Here is a 21,506-nt window from a genome sequence, read left to right on the forward strand (position 1 = left end):
AGCTTCCTAGCTGTGACTCAGTGAGTTGCCCTTCTCCAGGCCCAGGTGCCCTCTTTTAAAACTAATTTGGTCAGTTGATGTGGCACAGGTGCACTGACCTGGCTCTTTCTTAAAGGGTCATTGTCACCCTTTAATAGGTGAATATGTGATTCAGTGTGAAAATAAGCAAGTTTACCTATTCTCATTTTTCCCCAGTGGCCTTTCAGCAAGTACTGTATAAAAAATACTTTCATATACTGAAAATGCACTTCTCCCCACCCCACAAATGAGTTTATTTATCAGCAATATAAATTAACTCTAAAGCACTTGCTTGGAGGTGAGCCACTGCATGTGATTCATTTACAATGACATCTAGGTTGCAGAATCTTCTGGGATCTCTGCTACTTTCTTTTGGCTTTTTGGCAGGGGTGGACAGTTATGTCAAAACCTCATTTTGTTGTAACACTCACCTATTCCTTCCATCCTTTGTATGTTGTCATAACTTACTATGTTTATCAAAAGGTGGGCCTGATCCTGCAGCTCACATGTGACTATCCCCATTGATTCCACTGACTATTGCCTGCCCCTTAGATTGTAAAATCCTGGGGGCAGGAACTCTCTCTTCTATATTGCTGGATAGCACAATGCACACCTATGCCACTGTAAAAATAGTAAAATATCTTTTTTACATATTATCTGTATGTGCAGTAAAGACTGCATGGAATTGCAGAGACAACACAAGACGACTGAAGGAGACCACATTTTTACTTTGTGAAAACTACTTAGCTAATAATCACCAAGTGCACTAACTCAGAGCCATATGTTTTATAACTATAAATTTAAGAAAATTATTTTGTTAATGTAAAATATCATCAGTAAAGTAAAATGTCTACAACAATCAGATCTATATCAGCAGAGAGTACTTCATCCACATGCTGGAAGATACATTGTGATTACAAGCAAAACAAAATTAAAAGCAATTTAAAATGCAATGCCTATAGGCTTGTGGTACATGTAGTCAAAGACTTGGAACCAGGTCCTGACTTTCAGAGGTGCCAGGCCTCTGGATTCAATGGGAGTTTTGGGCAATACAGAAATACTGTGCTTTTCTTGGAAGAAGTCCTCTAAACTTTATATATGCACCTGTAATCAACTGATATAATTAAGTAAATGCTATATCTTATAGTGAATAAAGCTTGAAAGCAGTTGGTTGACATCTTTATTCAATTCCTTTTGATTTCAGTTCTTCTCGAACACGTTTCAGATAATTAGGATCAGGATAACCAAACCTAGGGGAAAGAGAGAAGACTTGTTTGGGCTATTTACATAATGAAACAATATTTCCCAATTCTACAGCACCTTCCATTAAAATCTCTTAAAGCACTTTTACAAACATTAGTCTTGCAATGCTCTGTGAAACAAACAGGCCCTAATTTACAGATGAGAAAAGTGAGGCACAGAAAGGTTAAAGCTAAAATTTTCAAAAGCAGCCATTCATTTTGGGTGCCCAAACTGACACCTTGAACTGGATTTTCAGACCTGCTGTGTACCTACAATTCCACTTGTAGTCTATCACAACTGTGGGTGCTCAGCAACTCTGAAAATAAGGCCCTAATTGTTTCAAAATAGGCACAGTACTCAGGCAGACCCGGGGGTGTCAATGGGATGAGGCTACAAAAGTGGTGTCTTTCGTCTCTTTTGATCTCAGGCCATACAGGAATCACTGTGAATTCTGGTACAAATTACAGCATCCTTAGGGTTGCTCTAAGTCAGGGGTCAGCAACCTATGGCATGTGTGCCAAAGACGGCCTGCGAGCCGATTTTTAATGGCACGCTGCTGCCTGCCGGGTCCCAGCCGCCGGCCCCACTCAGCCCGCTGCCGAACCCAGGCTGGGACCCCGGCAGGCAGCAGCGTGCCATTAAAAATCCTGCCTGCCCCGGCCCGCAGTTCTCCGCCCCCCCCCCCCCCCCCCCGCGGGGGGCAGGGTGAAGAAGCTTGGTCCTGCCAGCTGCTGCTGCAGGTCAGGCAAACTCCCCCTCCCCCGCCTCTTCCTCCAATGTGCTGGGTTCCTGCCCCTCCTCCTCTCCCTCCCTGCCACCATTTAGCTGATGGCCGTTGTGAGGGAGGGGGAGAAGTGGAGCAGCATGCTCCTGCTCCAGGAAGGAGGCAGAGAAGAGGTGGGGATGGGGCCTTGGGGAAGGAGGTGGAATCAGGGCATATCCCCTCCAGCCCCCTGCCGTGAGCCACTCTGGGCAGGGGGCTGGGACCATCTCCACCACCCTAACCCACACCCCCAGCCCTCTGTCCTGACCCTTTCACACGCCTCCAGCCCTGACCCCTGCACCCTCCACACATGTCCCCAGCCCTCTGCCCTGACCCCTGCATCCCCCCCAACCCCAGCCTTGACTCCAGCACCCCCCTCACACTCTCCCAGCCCTCTGCCCTGACTCCTGCACCCTCCTCACAGGCCCCCAGCACTGTGCCCTGACCCTGGCACCCCCCTCACACACACCCAGCCCTCTGCCCTGACCCCTGCACCCCCCCCACAACCCCAGCCTTGACTCCAGCCCCCCCAACATACCCAGCCCTCCCCAGCCCTCTGCCCTGACTCCTGCACCCTCCTCACACTCCCCCAACCCTCTGCCCTGATCCCTGCAGCCTCCTCACACACCCCTAGCCCTCTGCCCTGACCCCTGCACCCCCCACAACCCCAGTCTTGACTCCAGCCCCCCCCCACATACCCAGCTCCCCCCCAGCCCTTTGCCTTGACTCCTGCACCCCCCCTCACACTCCCCCAGCGCTCTGCCCTGACCCCGGCACCCCCCTCACACACACCCAGCTCTCTGCCCTGACCCCGGCACCCCCCCCCCAACCCCAGCCTTCACTCCAGCCCCCCCCACATACCTAGCCCCCCCATGCCCTGACTCCTGCACCCTCCTGGGAATTGGTCCTGCTTCGAGCAGGGGGTTGGACTAGATGACCTTCAGGGGTCCCTTCCAACCCTGATATTCTATGATTCTATGATTCCTCACACACCACCAGCCCCTGCCCTGACTACTGCACCCCCCCACATACCCAGCCCCCCCCACCCTGTGCCCTGACTCTTGCACCCTCACATTCTCACCCCCACCCAGAGCACCAAACAGGAGCTCCTGCACTCCCCCCCCCCACATTCCTACCTGCACCCCTCAGACCAAATGGGAGCTTCCCAGGTAAGCACTCCACACCCAAACCTCCTGCCCCAACCCTGAGCCCCCTCCTTCATTCTTGCTCCTGGCCAAACCCCAACCCCCAGCCTGCTCCTTCCCCCCCAGCCCTGTGTTCAGTGCACTCCCACCCTCAGCTCAGTGCAGAGAGAGAGGAAGAGAATGGGCTAGAACAGGGAGAAGGTAGGTACCCACTGTATGTGGGCAGGGCCAGGATCCCAGACCAGCAGCGGGCTGAGCAGGGCTGGCAGCTGGAACCCTGGGTGGCAGGAGCCAGTGGAAGGAACCCCAGACCGGCAGTGGGCTGAGTGGCAGCAGGCTGAGCCGCTCAGCCCACTGCTGGTCTGGGGTCCTGGCCGCTGGCTCCGCTCAGCCCGCTGCCGGCCCCTTGCCAGGGGTCCTGGCCACAGGCCCTGCTCAGCCTTCTGCCGGCCTCGATGAATGGAACCCCAGGCTGGCAACGGGCTGAGCGGGCCGGTGCCATAAGATCAGCATTTTAATTTAATTTTAAATGAAGCTTCTTAAACATTTTGAAAACCTTGTTTACTTTACATACGACCATAGTTTAGTTATATAACATATAGACTTCTAGAGAGAGACCTTCTAAAAAAACGTTAAAATGTATCACTGGCACACAAAACCTTAAATTAAAGTGAATAAATGAAGACTCGGCACACCACTTCTGAAAGGTTGCTGACCCCTGCTCTAAGTGATGCAGTGGGGCTCTTATGCTAACTGGTGGGGACATGCCCTGCCTGCCTTACAAATATTTATTTATGAATATTTCAGATGGTTTACAATAAAACGTTTCAATTATAGGATCTTGACATGTAAGTACATACCTTATTACAAAACCAATATTTGACAGCATGTTGTATACTAACAGTCCAGTTTATATCATTCCTTTGACCATTTTTTAAATGATTTAAAACAGAACTATAACTTGATGTGTGTATATTTAGCCATTCATATTCAACTTTTTGAAACCTTTACTGGGAAGCTGAATGTTTTCTGGGGAGGGGAGAAGGAACTCAGGGGCTAGAAGCTATGGGAAAGCAGGTGGTGTTCAATGGCAGGACCTCAGCCCTGTAATACACAGAACTGCGGTTGCCCCTGCCTCAATGTCCCGGAATTGGTTTGGGGAGAGGGAACTCAGGGGCTAGAAGCTATAGGAAAGCAGGTGGTGTTCAATGGCAGGACCTCAGCCCTGTAATACACAGAACTGCGGTTGTCCCTGCCTCAATGTCCCTGAGTTGGTTCACGGATGGAACCTATATATGTCAGTCTTCATCTATAACTCCTGACCTCTGGCTGGGTTACTTGTCTCTTCCCCCCTTCCAGGACTAAAAGGAGTATGGCACCACCCAAAGTTCTACTGGTCGCATTAGTGGGCTTTCGATCAATCATTCCAGGAGTTTGGCCGTCCTCTTAGGGCCTCTTCTATCCCCCTTTACAGGTTTCTTCCCTTCTTTCTTCAACAGGGCAGAAGTAAAGTAAATTAGAGCAGGAACACAAAGCCAAAGTCCAGTATTCCTGTTATTGTTTCTACTTCTGGTCAAAGGTCGTGGCAGTCTTCACTCCTGTCAGTGTAGGGTAGGGGACCCAGACTCCTATGGGCCCCAGCCCAGGGACCCTGGGTGATACAGTCAGAAACTTCTTTTGTTTAAATCTCCTGCTGCTTCTCTGAGTTGCTTCCTACCTCAGGGTCTTGCAGCTACCTGCCTGGTAATCTTCTCTGATCCATTCTGGCAATAAAATGGTTTCTCTGAGCAGCTTCCTCTGGTCTGACCCTGTGGAGCTCCTTCACAGTGGCTGTTTCTCTGGACTGCAGCATTTTACCCTTGCTGTTGTTAGGGTGCCCATTGGCTGAAGCTGGGGACATGACTGCTTCCTTTTTAACACTTTAGTGTCCATTCCCTTGTAGGGTCTATATAGCTCATCATAAGGAGGATGTAATTCAGTTACTGTCTGCTATGTATACCCTTCTTGACTATCTATTGTTCCTCTGAGGACAATATCATTGTGTCAATATCAAAGCATTTCAATTATTTCAAAAAGAAAAGGAGTACTTTTGGCACCTTAGAGACTAACAAATTATTTCAGTATTTCTGTTGTATTCATTTCCCATACCAGGGATATACTATTACTTTCATTCATTTTTAGTGAGTTTGTCTGGCACTGCTCTCACACTGACATGGCCCTTATATGCCTTAGGTTGCAAAAAGCAGTGGGGTACGGCCAATTACCCAGATTCTACAGCACCCAGGGATTCCCCACTGCATGGGGAAACTTCGCTTGCTCCAGTAGGGCTGCTTTATGGCCTGTGACAGTAAATTGGTGCAAAAGGGCCAAACTGGGAGCCAGGTTTGGCCCCACATCTTCTTTCTTTTAGTCTTATCCCTTATCACAAGAACATCTTTTCTCCTCGATAGTTTATACAGTAATATAGTTTACTATTTTCTCATGATAGTGTAGAGAATTTCATTAATATAGTGCTAACCATTGTAATACTGTGGGTTACATAGTACATACAATTTCTGAGCTCCAGTAACTTGTTTTCTTGTTAAACAACATACAAAACTCTAATGCTGTAATTTAAAAAAAACTGCCTGATTTGTGCATTTTGTAGTGAAGGATGTCTCACTCTGTGAAAAAAATTACTTCCATGGGCTGCCAGTTTATAATTCAGAATAAAACTAAAAACATGAAGAAGACTGGATGGTTCAAAGGACTCATAAAAGGATAAAAGAGCTTTTCATTGATATGTCACTGGTATGACTATGGCTCAGGTTAGGTCTATAGGGACCATGAATCACAAGCACTCATACCACCAAAACTGTCAATGACAACTGAAACTATTGTTGGCAACCTCAGAAAAGAGGCCAAGGACACGAAGACTGAAGACCCCAAGGAGATACTACCTTTTCGTCAGAGATGCGATACATTTGAGGGGATGTTTGCACGTCTCATCTATGTTGTACCATTTTCTATGGATAAAAACAGTCTTCAAAGCTCTGTCCACGAGAAGTGAACTGCTGCAACTTGCAACAGAGTGACTTCTCTTGTACAAGCTGCAACTGAGCACAGCATCTACCCCAGCCATCCTGTTTTGAGTGCACACATTGCTCTGCACCCACAAGCAGCACTCCTTGCAAGTGGTGCAGGATATAGGGATTGTTGCACCTACCCCACAGTTCCTAGCACAGCTTCCTAGAGCAGGTGCATTAATGTCTATGGTCTACAGCGTATATGGCCACCTGTTTACATTTTGGGTTTGTTCCAATGGATGCTTCTAATAGTTCTGGCCTGTCCAAAGACATACACATGCACTATGAGGGGAAGGGCCTATGCCCTGTTACTCCCTCACCCTTGCAGATACAATGGTGAAGAGTCATCAGGATCTCTCAAGGTGCTGCTAGACTGACTCTGGGCCTGGAGATCCAGACCATATTGCAATGATCATCTAGGACAGTGGTTTTCACACTTTTTTTCTGGTGACCCAGTTGAAGAAAATTGTTGATGCCTGTTACCCAACGGAGCTGGGGATGAGGAGTTTGGGAGGGGCTCAGGGCTGGGGCAGAGGGTTGGGGTGAGGGCTGCGGAGTGGGGCTGGGAATAAGGAGTTCAGGGTGTGAGAGGGGTCTCTGGGATGGGGCAGGGGGTTGGGGTGCAGGTTCTGGGGTGGGGCCAGGGATGAGGGGCCTGGGATGCAGGAGGGGGCTCCAGGTCTGCGGGGGGGGTGGGAGGATGCTCAAGGCTGTGGCAGAGGGTTGGGGGTGAGGGCTCTGAACTGGGGTTCAGGCTCTGGGGTGGGGCTCAGGGATGTGGCAGATGGTTGGGGTGAGGGCTCTGAGCTGGGGATGCAGGCTCTGGGGTGGGGCCCAGGATGACAGGTTTGGGATGCAGGAAGGGGCTCCAGGTTTGGGGGGGCACTCAGGGCTGGGGAAGGGGATTGGGATTGGGGCATGGGCTTACCTTGAGCAGCTCCCGGTCAGCGGTGCAGCAGGGGTGCTAAGGCAGGCTTCCTGCCTGTCCTGGCACTGCAGGCCACACTGCGCCCCGGAAGCGGCCAGCAGCAGGTCCGGCTCCTAGGCGGAGGTGCGTGGCTTTCACCTGCAGGCACCGCCCCCACAGCTCCCGTTGGCTGGTTTCCAGCCAGTGGGAGTGCGGACCCAGTGCTCAGGGTGGGGGCAGCGTGCGGAACCCCGTGGGGCCCCTCACCCCAACCTTAGGAGCTGGACCTGCTGCTGGCTGCTTCTAGGGCACAGTGCGGTGTCAGAACACGTAGGGACTAGCCTGCCTTAGCCGGGCAGCACCGCCAATGGGACTTTTAACGGCCCGGTCAGCGGTGCTGACCAGAGCCGCTGTGACCCAGTACTGGGTCGCAACCTGCAGTTTGAAAACCACTGATCTAGGAGGTGAGAAGATTGGATTCATTTACATATTCAATTATTTTGAAATTTGACTCTTTAATTTGACTGATTATTCTGTTTTGGTATATATGTATTTATTTATGCCCTTGGAGGAGCCTCATAGGACAAACAAATAATTTAAAAACTAATTTTGCACCTGTCATAAATATAAAGGGAAGGGTAACCACCTTTCTGTCCATAGTGCTATAAAATCCCTCCTGGCCAGAGGCAAAACCCTTTCACCTGTAAAGGGTTAAGAAGCTAAGATAACCTCGCTAGCACCTGACCAAAATGACCAATGAGGAGACAAGATACTTTCAAAGGGGGGGGGGACAAAGGGTCTGTCTGTCTGTGTGATGCTTTTGCTGGGAACAGATCAGGAATGCAGCTCAGAACTCCTGTAAAAAGTTAGTAAGTAATCTAGCTAGAAATGCATTAGATTTCCTTTTGTTTAATGGCCGGTAAAATAAGCTGTGCTGAATGGAATGTATATTCCTGTTTTTGCGTCTTTTTGTAATTTAAGGTTTTGCCTAGAGGGATTCTCTATCTTTTGATCTGATTACCCTGTAAGGTATTTACCATCCTGATTTTACAGAGGTGATTCTTTTACCTTTTCTTTAATTAAAATTCTTTTTTTAAGAACCTGATTGCCTTTTCATTGTTCTTAAGATCCAAGGGTTTGGGTCTGTGTTCACCTGTGCAAGTTGGTGAGGATTTTTATCAAGCCTTCCCCAGGAAAGGGGATGTAGGGCTTGGGGGGATATTTTGGGGGAAGACATCTCCAAGTGGGCTCTTTCCCTGTTCTTTGTTTAACACGCTTGGTGGTGGCAGCATAGGGTTCAAGGACAAGGCAAAGTTTGTACCTTGGGGAAGTTTTTAACCTAAGCTGGTAAGAATAAGCTTAGGGGGTCTTTCATGCGGGTCCCCACATCTGTACCCTAGAGTTCAGAGTGGGGAAGGAACCTTGACAGTACCAAATGTGTATGTTTTTACAGAATGTTAATATGGTATTTTTCATCCTGTATCTGGGACATGTGCTGAAGTGGGAGTTGGGGTGTGGGTTCTTGGGGGATGGGTAAAGCTGAAACAGGTGGAGAACCACTACATCTGCTCTCAGACTTGCTTGTTCTGAAGAAAGGAGAGTACTTTACAGCCAGCAGAGATCAGTTGAGTAGCTACTTGGGTGCCTTTTGTCATATATGCAGCTAGTAGGTGAGTGGCTTGACAGGTGACAGAGCCAGTGCCATTAATTGTGAGTATCACAAAGGGTGTATCATAAATATAAAGGAAAGAGTAGCATAAAATTCCTCCTTGCAGCTGTATTGAATCGCTTTACCTGTAAGGGGTTAAGAAGCTCAAATAACCTGGTTGGCACCTGACCAAAAGGACCAATAAGGAAAGAAGATACTTTCAAATCTGGGCGGGGGAGATTTTGTTTGTGCTCTCTTTGTTCCCTCTCTGGACAGAGAGAGAGACCAGGCAAGAAATGATCCATCTAATTGTAAGTAAGGCAAGGAAATGCATTAGGTTACCTTTTGTTTCAGCTTGTGAATTTTCCCTATACTAAGAGGTAGTTTTATTCCTGTTTTTATAACTGTGAAGCTGAGTCCAGAGGGGAGTCCTCTGTGTTTTAAATCTTTTTATGACACTGTAAAGTTACCAAAAAGAAAAGGAGTACTTGTGGCACCTTAGAGACTAACCAATTTATTTAAGCATGAGCTTTCGTGAGCTACAGCTCACTTCATCAGATGCATACCGTGGAAACTGCAGCAGACTTTATATATACACAGAGAATATGAAACAATACCTCCTCCCACCCCACTGTCCTGCTGGTAATAGCTTATCTAAAGTAATCTTCAGGTTAGGCCATTTCCAGCACAAATCCAGGTTTTCTCACCCTCCACCCCCCCACACAAAATCACTCTCCTGCTGGTGATAGCCCATCCAAAGTGACAACTCTTTACACAATGTGCATGATAATCAAGTTAGGCCATTTCCTGCACAAATCCAGGTTCTCTCACTCCCTCACCCCCCTCCAAAAACCTATTTCCTCTTGTTTTTTCCTACCACCCCCCCCCCCCCAGATGTTCTGGTTTAACTTGGATTTAAACTTGGAGAGTGGTCAGTTTGGATGAGCTATTACCAGCAGGAGAGTGAGTCTGTGTGTGTATGGGAGTGGGTTTTTGGAGGGGGGTGAGGGAGTGAGAGAACCTGGATTTGTGCAGGAAATGGCCTAACTTGATTATCATGCACATTGTGTAAAGAGTTGTCACTTTGGATGGGCTATCACCAGCAGGAGAGTGAATTTGTGTGGGGGGTGGAGGGTGAGAAAACCTGGATTTGTGCTGGAAATGGCCTAACCTGAAGATTACTTTAGATAAGCTATTACCAGCAGGACAGTGGGGTGGGAGGAGGTATTGTTTCATATTCTCTGTGTATATATAAAGTCTGCTGCAGTTTCCACGGTATGCATCTGATGAAGTGAGCTGTAGCTCACGAAAGCTCATGCTCAAATAAATTGGTTAGTCTCTAAGGTGCCACAAGTACTCCTTTTCTTTTTGCGAATACAGACTAACACGGCTGTTACTCTGAAACCTGTAAAGTTACCTTCCATCCTGATTTTGCAGGTGTGATCCTTTTACTTTTTTCTTCATAATAAAGATCTTCTTTTAAGAACCTGATTGATTTTAGTGTCCTAAAGATAAAGGGTCTGGTCTGTACTTACATTAAAGGCAACTGGTTGGTATATTATTCTCAAACCTCCCCAGGAAAGGGGGTGAAGGAGCTTGGGGGGATATTTTGGGGGAATAGGGATTCCAAGTGACCCTTCCCTGAATTTTTATTTAAATCACTTGGTGGTGGCAGCAATACCATCCAAGGACGAGGAAAGGAATTTGTGCCTTGGGGAAGTTTTTAACCTAATCTGGTAGAATATAAGCTTAGGGGGTCTTTCATGAGGGTCCCCACATCTGTACCCCAGAGTTCAGACTGGGGAGGGAACCCTGACACGGTGCAATGTAGAATTGTATTTGGAGGAATAACAGCATTGTTGTATCTACTGTGCTTGCATTCCCTGACCACACCGGCTCTGCAACAATAAAGTGACTGAGTGGAGTATGTAATGGTGCTTAGTCTTGCCTAGAGTAGGTAAAATTGCTTTGGTGGTGTTAATGCCTGTGTATTACTGAAAGAAGTTTTGTGCATGGACACAAGGGGCCTGTTTCTCCACTGCCTTGCACCTTGTGTAGTTATTTACACCTGTGCAAACTGAGTGTAAAATGTATCAAATCGGGATTCTTACAGCAACCCACTTTTCACAGTCGTAAATGACAACACAAGGTGCAAGGCAGTCGAGAGTGTGACCCAAGATGTTTTACACAAGTGCCAGTAACTTGCAATGGTGTTAGCAATGCCAAAATTATTTAGTAGAAAGAAGGTTCAGGCCCGTCAATCCAGCATCTTTGGCAAGCATTAAATTCACTTAAAAATACTCACATTTCAGGTCCCCCAGATATGCTTGTTTTATGGTGAATATCATTCCAGGTGATCGTATCATTTGCACCAGAAGTACGTGATTGCCCCACCGTGAAGATCAATCTTTGGTCAAAGGCCCTTCTAAGCAGCTGCAAAATTTCTCTTCCTTCCTTGTTGTCAGGTAAGTACGCTGTTCGACTTGTTCCAAAATATCGTCTGCCTGGGTTTGGATGGTTTTTCTGTTTTGTAAAGAATACAACACAAATGGTCTGTAAACCCAAGGCCCTTCATTTTTGGCTCTTTAAACAAAATTTCTTGAGAATGTATCAGTATTTATTACAACTTAAAAAAAATGGGGAGAAGGGCAGCAGGACGGGAAATCAGTAAAAATCAAAAGTGAAGGACAGCAGACAGGAGGGTGATGCTTGGTACTCACAGGGGTAGAGGGATGCCCGCTACATCCTGGTATTGGGTAGGTTTGGAGCAGTGCCAAGTACTTACAGGTGCAGCAGGGGACCTCATGATATAGCAGTTGAGGAAGCCTTCCACATCCTATGGGCCTGTCACTGCAGTGGTCAGGCAGCTTCAGCTGCCAGGACCCAGGTCCCTTCCCAGGTCTGCTCTCCCACTGAGCAGAGGGAGCCATGCTGAAGGGTGATGGCCAGGAGGGGAGCAGAAGACTGTGCCCTGTGAGTACTGGCTCCCCTGCCAGACAGAGTTCCCTCCCGACCCTTTAGAGAAAGTGGAAGGGACCATGCTGAAGGACTGGAGTCAGGAGGGTGTCTGTCTGATAGAGAGGCTAGTACTCATAGGGTGCAATGTTCAGCTCCCTGTAGGCCTGTTGCTGCAGTTGGGCAGTCTTGGCTGATGGGACCCAGCTCCCTGCTGTCTCTGAAAAATTCATGGGTTCCAAAAAAGCCAAAAAGTTTGGGTGAAAAATTGGTAATGCCTGAAAACTGACTTTTTCAAAACCCCAGAATTTTTCAGAGAAAATCAGTAAATATCCAAAACAAAGGGCCTTATATATACACCATAGATACTGGCAGATGTGTGAAAACGAATCTGCCACCTCAATTTCTGCAATGCTCTTTATTCCCATCTCCCCAAATCCATTCTCCAACTCCTTCAGTCTGTTCAAAATCACATTGCATGCTTAATTTGACTTTGCCTTTCTATTTACACATCTTCTCTTTCACTTCTTCATTGGTTTCCTGTGTATCTGAGGTATCACTGAAATTCATCCTCACTTTCAATAGCCTCACCAGAACTGTTCCTTGTTAGGGCATCTCATCTCTCCTTTCTTCCCTGCCCATCCCCTTCATTCAGTTTCTCACATTTTCTTGTCTCAATTAATTCATTCATTGTTGTTTCTAAATATCATGTTCTTGCTCTCCGAGCTCTCTGGAGTTCTCTCTTCCTCCTCTCCCTTCGCTTTTCTACTGATGTCACTGCAAGTGTTATTTGGTTTGCAGTAGTACCTAAGTGTCTTGATCAGGGCCCTATTGTGCGAGATGCTGTAAAAACACATAACATAATCCAAAGCCCTTACAATCATTTCCTCCCCACAATGAACTACACACTTCTGTAGCCAAGTGCTGGGCCTGATTCTCCCCTCACAGCAGTTTTACACCAGCATCACTTCACTGATTTCAATTGAGTTATTTCAGATTTACACCTACATGAAAGGAGAAACAGGCTCATTGTGTATAACAGTGAGGGCTACCATTTTGGTTTTATCTTTCATTTGTATTGATTAATATTTGATATTTTTGTGTTTCCCTTGTAGCTCTGATCCAGCATTGGGTGTTAGTACTGCATATTAATAGAAGTCCATAGAGGAAATATATCATATTATGTGATGTGATATGAGATCCTATTTGGAAAACTGGGATTTGTAATGTATATTCAGAGTACCAAAGCCTAACAAAAATATTGGAATAAATATCTGCTGGATTAAAAAAAAAAAATCTCTTTAGGATTGGAAAAATATTGGATTCTATCTTCGATTTCGGTTTTGTTAACAAACACCTTTCACACACTTTCAAATATACTTACCGTTTGAACCCCACCTGGCATATGATAGTCAATCTTAATAGTCCCACACTGAGGATAGCCAGTGACTGGATAAGGAAGCTTTGAGAAAGACATTGTTCCTTCTGGCTGATTTCCTTGTATGAGTCCATAGAATGTATTACAGACAGGACAGGCAGGCTTATACTTCATTGCCTCTTGGATGCATGCTTTGCAAAATTCATGTTTGCACTTTTGCAGTACTTCTTTTTGATAGATTTTATCCATGCAAATGGCACACTCATCTTTGTCTTCCTCTCCTCCTGCTAACTTTGGACTAGGTTGTTCTTTGGGAGGAACTCTATTCATTTTCCTATCATCATCTGCATCCTGGGAAGTTCCTGTAGCACCTCTCCAGCTGGTACCATAAGTAAGAGCTGTCCCTTCTTTAATCTTTACAGGGCCTTCAACGTAAAGAAAGCTCCTGATGTGCTTTTCAGCAGCATGCAGAAGATCTGGTAAACCTTTTAAACTGAGTTTCTCCTCCTTTTTCTTAAGTATTATACCTGGGTTTTCCAGTTGTAGTTTATTAAAGTGTTTATTCAGCTGTTTTTTCTGATCACCTGAAAGTTTCAAGCAGAGGTCTTTTTCAGTTATCATTGCTGAGGCCTTCTGAAATGCACTAATGAAGCTTTCATAAGCATGTGCAGACATATCTGAATCTTTGTTCTTAGGTTTAAATATGATGCATGTTCTCTGGTTCTGTGGAGAGCCCTTGTTTTCTATTATGGTATCAAATGTTTGATTTATCAGTTCAATTTCTTTACTTAATATTGTTTCCAAGAGTTTAAGCCTAACAGAATCAACTTCAACTCCATTCCTATATGTGTAAGCTTCAGATGTTATTTTCACAGGTTTTTCAAGTGGGCTGTTCACATTTTTTTCATCAAGAAATTTTTTCGCAGCCAAAATCTCATGTGCTGGACCACGCAGTATTACTGTACTTCCTTCATTTTTGGCAAGAAGATTCCTATACCTGGTATTTAATTTCTGTAGTGTTTCATTTAACTGGGAACTGTTTGTCAAATAAACTTTTTCTTGTTTTAAATCTGCTATTCCTTTCTGAAAATCAGTGATAAAAGACTGCTGAGCTCTCTCTACTAATCCAGAACTCCCAACAGATATGAAGTATACTGAAGTGAGTCCATTGTCATGCTCTTTGCTTTTTATCTTTACGTTGAAATGTTGCTGTAATTCTTTAATTTGTTCTTCATAGACATGGTTAAAGTATTCATAGAGAGCTGATGGAACTTGAATATTGTTCACTTCATCCAAACCATTCTCATTCACATCTTCCAAATCATTCATTCTTTCAAAGTGTGAAAAATCAGTGTGTTGGTCATTTTTTAAAAGGAGTTCATCAAAATAGTGATACACTTTTTCAATATCTGCATAGTCTCCTGTCACTTTCTCAATGCTGTGGTCACTAGAATTTTTTTCTATTTTTAAGTTTGGCCACAGAATGGTCACTTGTTGTCTTTGCTGTTTAGTGAACAGGTCGGTATTCAAGGTTGCAGACACGTGGAGAAAAATCTGAAAATGAAAGAACAAGCAGAGATCATTAGCAGTTTTCCTAAAATTCTCAGCTTGTTCTTTCAAATATTTAATTAAAAATTCTTTCTACACTAGTTCTCAGTTTGCCAAGATTATTTTGTTCTTACTATATATAAACACTCTTTCATATAGTCTTCTTTGAACTCATGTATACTGATATACTGCCATTAGTATCCCTATGTACACATGCATGAGAACCAATCTTGCTCCCAATGAAATCTGTGGAAAAACTCCCATCTTCTAATGGGAACTGGAGTGGGGCAATGTAGAGGCCATCCACAGCTCTCTTAAATTGAGACCCAGTGCACATTAGCACAACATAAAAAGCAACTCATGATCTACTTTGCTGGTACGTATTATTCCTTATCCCACAGGAACTAAGGACCATCACAAACCTCATGACTCCAAGTGCAAGGCACACTTCTTTGACCTGCCTTCCCTACCAAAAACAGACAGAGCAGTACAGACATTCAAAAACAAATAAACAACCCAAAACCCCACCAAAACAAAGCACTACATTAGATGAGAGAATGAACCACTTGTCATAGATGTGCTTGACACTTATTGTATACTGGAATGTGCTCAGATTCTACGATGACAAGAGCAGTGTAAGAACCTATATGGAATAGAATATCTGATTGTATTTATTAGTTCCTTTGAAAGGGTACGTGCCTCAGTAGCAGCCAGGCATACAAATTGGTTCTGAAAAATATAAATGTCCCCCAATTTCAGAGGACATACACATGCCACAAACATAACTATGACTGCAAATCCCTACCACTGCATTACAAGTCACCATGCCATACTGTATGCCTATATGTTAATTAGGAGTATGGACATGTCTCGGTGCTTGCTGACCATGAAGTTTATAAATCTAATGCACAGTAACAATTTCCAACTCTTCTATTCCGGCTAGAAGGTGAAATGAGCTCTTTCTCTCCAACTGGTGTATGGCAGCAGAGGTGTACATATGTAAGTCATGAGAATGTGAGAGCGTGGTGAGTTATTTTTCTATATTAAACATACCTTTTCAGTAAATGCTCTAGAAGATGAACTGGCATCATGTTTTTCACCAAGCTGTTTCTTATCAGATTTCTTCTGAAGTTGTGAAAAGCCTGAGGTGCTAGATTGGCCCGAGGATTGTATTGTAGGCTGGCTTTCTCCATGATCCTCTATCTCTGAATCTGCCTGGATAAATATCTTCAGACTTTTGCCATCAATTTCTAGGGCATGGTCTTCACGTGATTTCACACAGTTCTTATCTATTGTGAGGTGGGAATAAATTGGAGGAGGAGAAGGGATCCTCTGCTTATTCTGGTGTATCAATGAACACTAAACAGTCAGATTCTCCATTGCTTTGCCCCTGTGTAGGCTTTTACACATGTGAAAATGACTAACATTCTGATCTGGTATGGTTTTACACCCACTCTGCACCCCTATGAATGATTACACAAGGGGAAAGGAAGAGGAAAAACAACCCCCAAGGAATGCACACATACTGTGAATTTTAAGGTTTGAAACAAAATGTGTTCAAGCCTCTTTTGTACTGCCCCAGTGCTGGGGCCCTTAGGTGCTGGCCCAGGCCATGGCACAAATTAGGGCCCACCATCTAACTGTTATACTGTATAGCACTTTTCATGTGTGCATCTCAAAGAGAACTATGCTGGTTGTCAATGGCTACTAAGGTTCCCATCCATGTTCCCTTCTCCCTGACCATGTCCCTACACCAAGGACTAAGATGTGGGAACATAGGAGCAGTTATGGGAGTTTTACATTACTCAAAGTTTGCTCTACACAGAGTAGTACAGCTGGCACTTGGCAGAGCTAGCATGCCACGGACCCAGAGAGGTTCACAGCTGGGGTGCTGCCTAGGGGCATTAGCAAGTATAGCACAGGTGGCTATGGCTGGCACATCACCACCCTGCTGAATGTCATAGCTGATATGCCATCCATTGCCCCTGCTGAGTAGCAGCTTGCAAAATGTTTCAAGGGGCACAGCCTGCTGCCATGCCGAGTGACACAGTTGGCATGCTGTTGGCATGCTGTCACACTGCACTATGGGCGCGCACTATCCCTGTGGCACAACTGGTGGGCTGCTGCCATGCCATGCCGTTGAGTGACAGGACTGGCACTCTGCATCACTGGGGGCATGGATGGCACACCCCGCGTTCTCCCACCTCTAGGGCATGGCTAGCTCTCCCAGGCTGCACCCCTCACAGGCCTGGGACACACCCGGCTTGCACACACAGACACAGAGGGCACGGCGGGCACACCCTGTGGACCACCACCCCCAGGGCATGGCTGGCACACCCCCCCCAGCCCCCTTTGGGGCTGGTATGCACTGACATGCTGTTGAGCTAAAGGGCGGCCCCCCCCCCAGCCTGGCACCCCCGCCCCCCTCGAGAAGCCAGAGTGGAGTGGGCCATGCCCTCCCCTCAGCGAGGCGCCGAGGGCACCAGCCAGCGCCGGGCCGGGCCGGGCCGCGCACCCCCCTCACCTTTCTCCGAGCGGAAGCACACCAGGTAGGCGCCCGGCTCGGGGCCCCGCTCCACCTCGCACTCGCCTCCCCCGGAGCGCTTGGCGGACTGGAAGTAGCTCTCCAGCTTGAGCCGCAGCTTGTCGCTGGGCCGGGCCGCGGGAGAGACCCGCACCAGGAGCGGGGCCGGGAGGGCGGCCATAGCGCGCGGGGCCTGGCGACTCGCGCGGCGGCGGCGGCGGCTAACTTTCGCTTTCGATTCCCAGCGTCGGTCGCAAACAGCAGAAACTCCACAGCCCGCTCCACGCCCCGCCCCGCGCCACGGCCCGGCCCGGCCCGGCCCGCCTGCCAGGTACCGGGGCCACCCCGTCCCGCGGCGCGTGTGGCGGAGTCGGGTTGGGGCGGGGCGGGCGCGCTAGGGCCCCCCCGGGCGCTGCTGAGGCGCGGGCCCCGGGGCTGCGGTAGGGCGCATTGTTTGCGCCCGGGCGGTGCTTCCTTCGGGGTAGCCAACTGACCGCTGCCAGCAAAGCCTCGGGCGTGCAGAGAGGGCCACATTCGGTGCTGATCTACCCCGCTGCAGTCCTGACGACAAGGGAGCAAGCAGAGTTTGGCCCCAGGAGCTGAATGGTCACATAGGCGTGGGTTTGTGGTCCCAGATTTTGATCTCGATAATGCGCCGTGTAAATCAGAGTGACGCCATTAACTGATTGACGTGAGAGAGACTGCTGCCCCGGCTAGGGTTCTTACAGCCAGTGGGGGGTGGTCCCTTGCGGCATCAACAGTGAGCATCGTCTTCGTGTCGTCTGGCTTCGTTGTTATGTGCTTGCGCTGAGGCTGAGTTATGGTTGACCTGGGAACCATATGACACTTTTCTGAGTTGTATATATTTAAATTCTCACCCATAACATTGCATTCAAGTATTATTTTGCATTGAAATGTTTTACTATTTTAAGATAAATTAATATATCACCAATGCATCTGAGATTTTAAAGTGTGGCGTTCCCGATATTTTCGTGTTGGTATATTTTACATGTTTGGGCTAGGGTTGCCAATTTTGGTTGGATGTATTCCTGGACGTCTCATCACATGACATAATCTTTAATTAAAGATTAATCTTTTAGTCTTGGAGACTCCAGGCCAATCCTGGAAGATGGGCAACACTAGTTTGGGGCCCAAATCCTGCAGTGAGCTTTGTGGGGGAATACTTTTGCATCTGTGTGGATCCACAGTGAAGTCAGTGGTGCAGAGTTCTGCTCATGAAGAACTCCTTGTGGGATCAGGGCCTTGAATGTGTGTAGATGCATTTACTGAAATGGTCGCAGATGCATTTTTCTGAACATCCTTGAAATCATTTGGGTAAATATGACCGCATGTATCTCACTGTGCAGATGCGCCTATGCTACTGTGTGCAGTTGCATAACTGCTCCTGGTGTGCTAGCACATCAGCAACACTGCCTGTATTTAATATCCCCTCAAGGGCTTCTATAAACCTGGCCCTGAGGTATTCCTTGTTGGCCTCCATGATCTGATGACCTGATTCTCTTCTTACACCTGTGAAAATCAAGAGTCACTCCACTGATACACAACTGATTTAAGTGAGAGGAGATTTGATATTGTGCCTTACATCAGTGATGGTAGCTGATTGTGCTTTTGTTGTTAATGAGCTACACAGCATTTGTGTTTCGCTTTTAGAAACAAAGTTTTCCAAGATTTAGAAGCATTTGGACCTGGGGTTTTGATTTTGTCTAGTACTGAAATTAGGGTCCGGAGAAGACCAGCAGGGGGACAGAATAACATAGCCTTAATGCAGTTTTAGAGACCAAGTTGCAGAAGTTTCCATTTAGCAGAAGTTTGACTCTACACCTCACCCCCCTGCATGCTTTGCATTTCCAAAAGGGCAAAGATGGGTTGCAGAAATTAAAGAGGACATTGTTCAACATTTCCAATTAAATGATACGGCTCCTGGAGGCAGTTAAAGCAGTATTTAGGGGTTGGTTGATTAGCAGTTTCTCAACTAAAGAATGAAAGAGCTCAAGAAAAAACAGAATCAGAACAGAAGCTAAAAAGGTTACAAGATAGTCATAAAAATACAGGCTCAGAAGAAAAAAAATTAACTAATATTAGCAGGAAATTGAATATGATGATGACAAATCCCATTGAAAAAGCCTTTAGGTATGCAAAGCAGATGTTTTATGAAAAATGAAATAAAAATGATAGGCTATTAGCATGAAAGCTTAGAGGAATTCAAGAGCAACATATTATTCCATCAATTAAGAAAAATCAGCAAAAGCTAGTTACACACCTGAATGAAATATGTGCTGTTTTTGCTGCTTATTATAAAAATCTCTAATCTTGAGATACTCCAAGCTTTGAAGTTATTCAAAAATATCTGGAAGTAGCAGGCTTGCCAAAGATGAGAAAAATTGATTTAAGAAATAACAGAAGAAGACATCCTAGAGGCAGTAGCAAGTATGAAAAGTGGTAAAACTCCAGGACCTGATGGCTTTTTAGCTGAATTTTACAAGGTATTTAAGGAGTTATTAGTGGGTCCTTTGAGAGAGGAATTCCACGACATGTTGTTAGGGGAGGAACTTCTACAACTTATGAAAGAAGCTACTGTGAAAGTTTTCCCCTAAAGAAGGAAAAGACCTTACCTTGTGCAGTTCCTTTAGGCCCTCTGCTGTATTGTGAAATTAAGATTTTAGCAAAAATACTAACTAGCTGATTGCAGTTTATGCTCTTAGTTTATATAAATCCAGATCAAACTGGATTAATTAAGGATAGACAAATGTCAGACAATTTTCAGAGAGTACTTGGAATCATTCATAATGCCAGATCAAAAAAATCAATTTCTCTTGTAATCACTAGGTGCCTTTGGTAGAATAGAGAGGAACTTCCTATTTCAAGTCCTGTCACATATGGACTTTGGCCACCAGTTCCTTAAATGCATAACTGCTCTTTACATCAACCTAAAAGCAGTGGTGCGGATTAATGGGGTTAAATCTCCCCTTTTTGAATTAAGCTAAGGGATTAGGCAGTGATGTCCATTGTCTCCTTTACTTTTTGCACCTGCTATGGAGCCTTTTGCACAGAGGACAAGGAATAACTAACTATTCAGTAAAGAAACTTTTCTGTTTTAGAGATGAAAACTCATTTTTATTGGTCCACTCTTCCCTGGTACCAGTACTTTCAAGTCAGGCACTATGTTTCTTATCTTTCTAGAAAATGTGTTTTAAACAGAAAGCTAACCTTAATAAAGTGGTCAATTAGGAAACAAAAAAATAACTAATTTATATCAACCTGTGCAGACAGCTTTCCTAATAGAAAGTTGTCCATATGAGGCCCTCTGGGAAAAGGCACTGGATAGACAAGTTACCCCAGAGGAATCGGGTTTGATCTGGAAAAGAGGACTAGCATCCTCAGTGTTCCAGTGGTACCTCACACCAGTCAGGTTAAAAATGAACATATAGACTGAATAGGGATAAATGTTGGAGAAATTGTGGTGAAAGAGGAGATTTTTTGCCTATATGGTGGAAATGTCCAGTCATTAGGGAGTATTGGGCTGCAGTTCATAATCAAATATCACAAATTATTGGATACTTATTACCAAATGATCCTTTGGTAATCCTCCTGGGGCTTCGTAGTGGAAATGGTCACACAAAAGTAAACGAAGAATTAATCTCTCACCTGCTAGTAGCTGCTTGGCTATTAGCAGCCTCTCATTGGAAAAAAATAAAATAGCCCAACCATTGAGGAAAGGTTCAAAAATATGGGAAACTGTGTTGATGGAAAAATTAACACACCAATTCTGTACCCAACAAAATACACAGAGGATGGATAGATAGATAGATACTTACATATTTAGTCACCTTTTATTCAGTACTCGGACAAAATACATTCACTTGCAAAAAGCTCAACCCACCTGTCCATTTTTTTTTTTAACATTAGCATTTGATAGACATACCTGGACTGTTAAATATGTGCAGATAGAGATTTTACTCAATTTAATAAAATCATTAGAAATGACATAAGTACAGCAGTGATGCTCACTGTGTAATATGGTAGCACCCTGTGAAATAGAAAGATATGATGTGTATATATTACTGTATATCTCTTTAAACAAAAGCTAACTGTTGTAATGATTGTTTTATTGCTGATGTTTACATGGCAAGAATTTGTAAACTTGTTAAAACTTATTAAATAAATAGTGGGGGGTTTTCTAAAGAAAGAAATTAGGGCCTAGAGTAACATCTGGATTTGGATCAGAACCCCATCAAATTGTGGCTCATCTAGATGAAGACATTTGGTCTTCAGAAAATGAACAGTTGGCATAA

The 21,506-nt window shown here is 45.5% G+C and overlaps 2 protein-coding genes across 4 annotated transcripts in view; one reads left to right on the top strand and one right to left on the bottom strand.

Annotated features, from left to right (window-relative positions):
• Positions 1-726: 726 nt before the first annotated feature.
• Positions 727-17,418, bottom strand: DTX3L (deltex E3 ubiquitin ligase 3L). Its single transcript, XM_077830518.1, has 5 exons — positions 17,194-17,418; positions 15,723-15,958; positions 13,128-14,675; positions 11,094-11,311; positions 727-1,268 (listed from the first exon to the last, which is right to left on the bottom strand). Exons 1-5 carry the CDS (start codon positions 17,372-17,374, stop codon positions 1,199-1,201), a joined length of 2,253 nt encoding a protein of 750 aa, XP_077686644.1. The 5' UTR covers positions 17,375-17,418; the 3' UTR covers positions 727-1,198.
• Positions 17,419-17,473: 55 nt separating this feature from the next.
• PARP9 (poly(ADP-ribose) polymerase family member 9) overlaps positions 17,474-21,506 on the top strand; it is a 32,023-nt gene continuing 27,990 nt past the window's right edge. For 2 of the 3 annotated variants that reach the window (XM_077830517.1, XM_077830515.1), the window contains exon 1: positions 17,474-17,524. The gene's annotated coding sequence lies outside the window, so the exon portion shown is untranslated. Of the gene's footprint in view, positions 17,525-17,568; positions 17,840-21,506 lie in introns of those variants that run through there. The other variant, XM_077830516.1, reaches the window with a different exon arrangement.

Source organism: Eretmochelys imbricata, chromosome 11 (genome assembly GCF_965152235.1).
Source record: "Eretmochelys imbricata isolate rEreImb1 chromosome 11, rEreImb1.hap1, whole genome shotgun sequence".
Taxonomy (NCBI): Eukaryota; Metazoa; Chordata; order Testudines; family Cheloniidae; genus Eretmochelys; species Eretmochelys imbricata.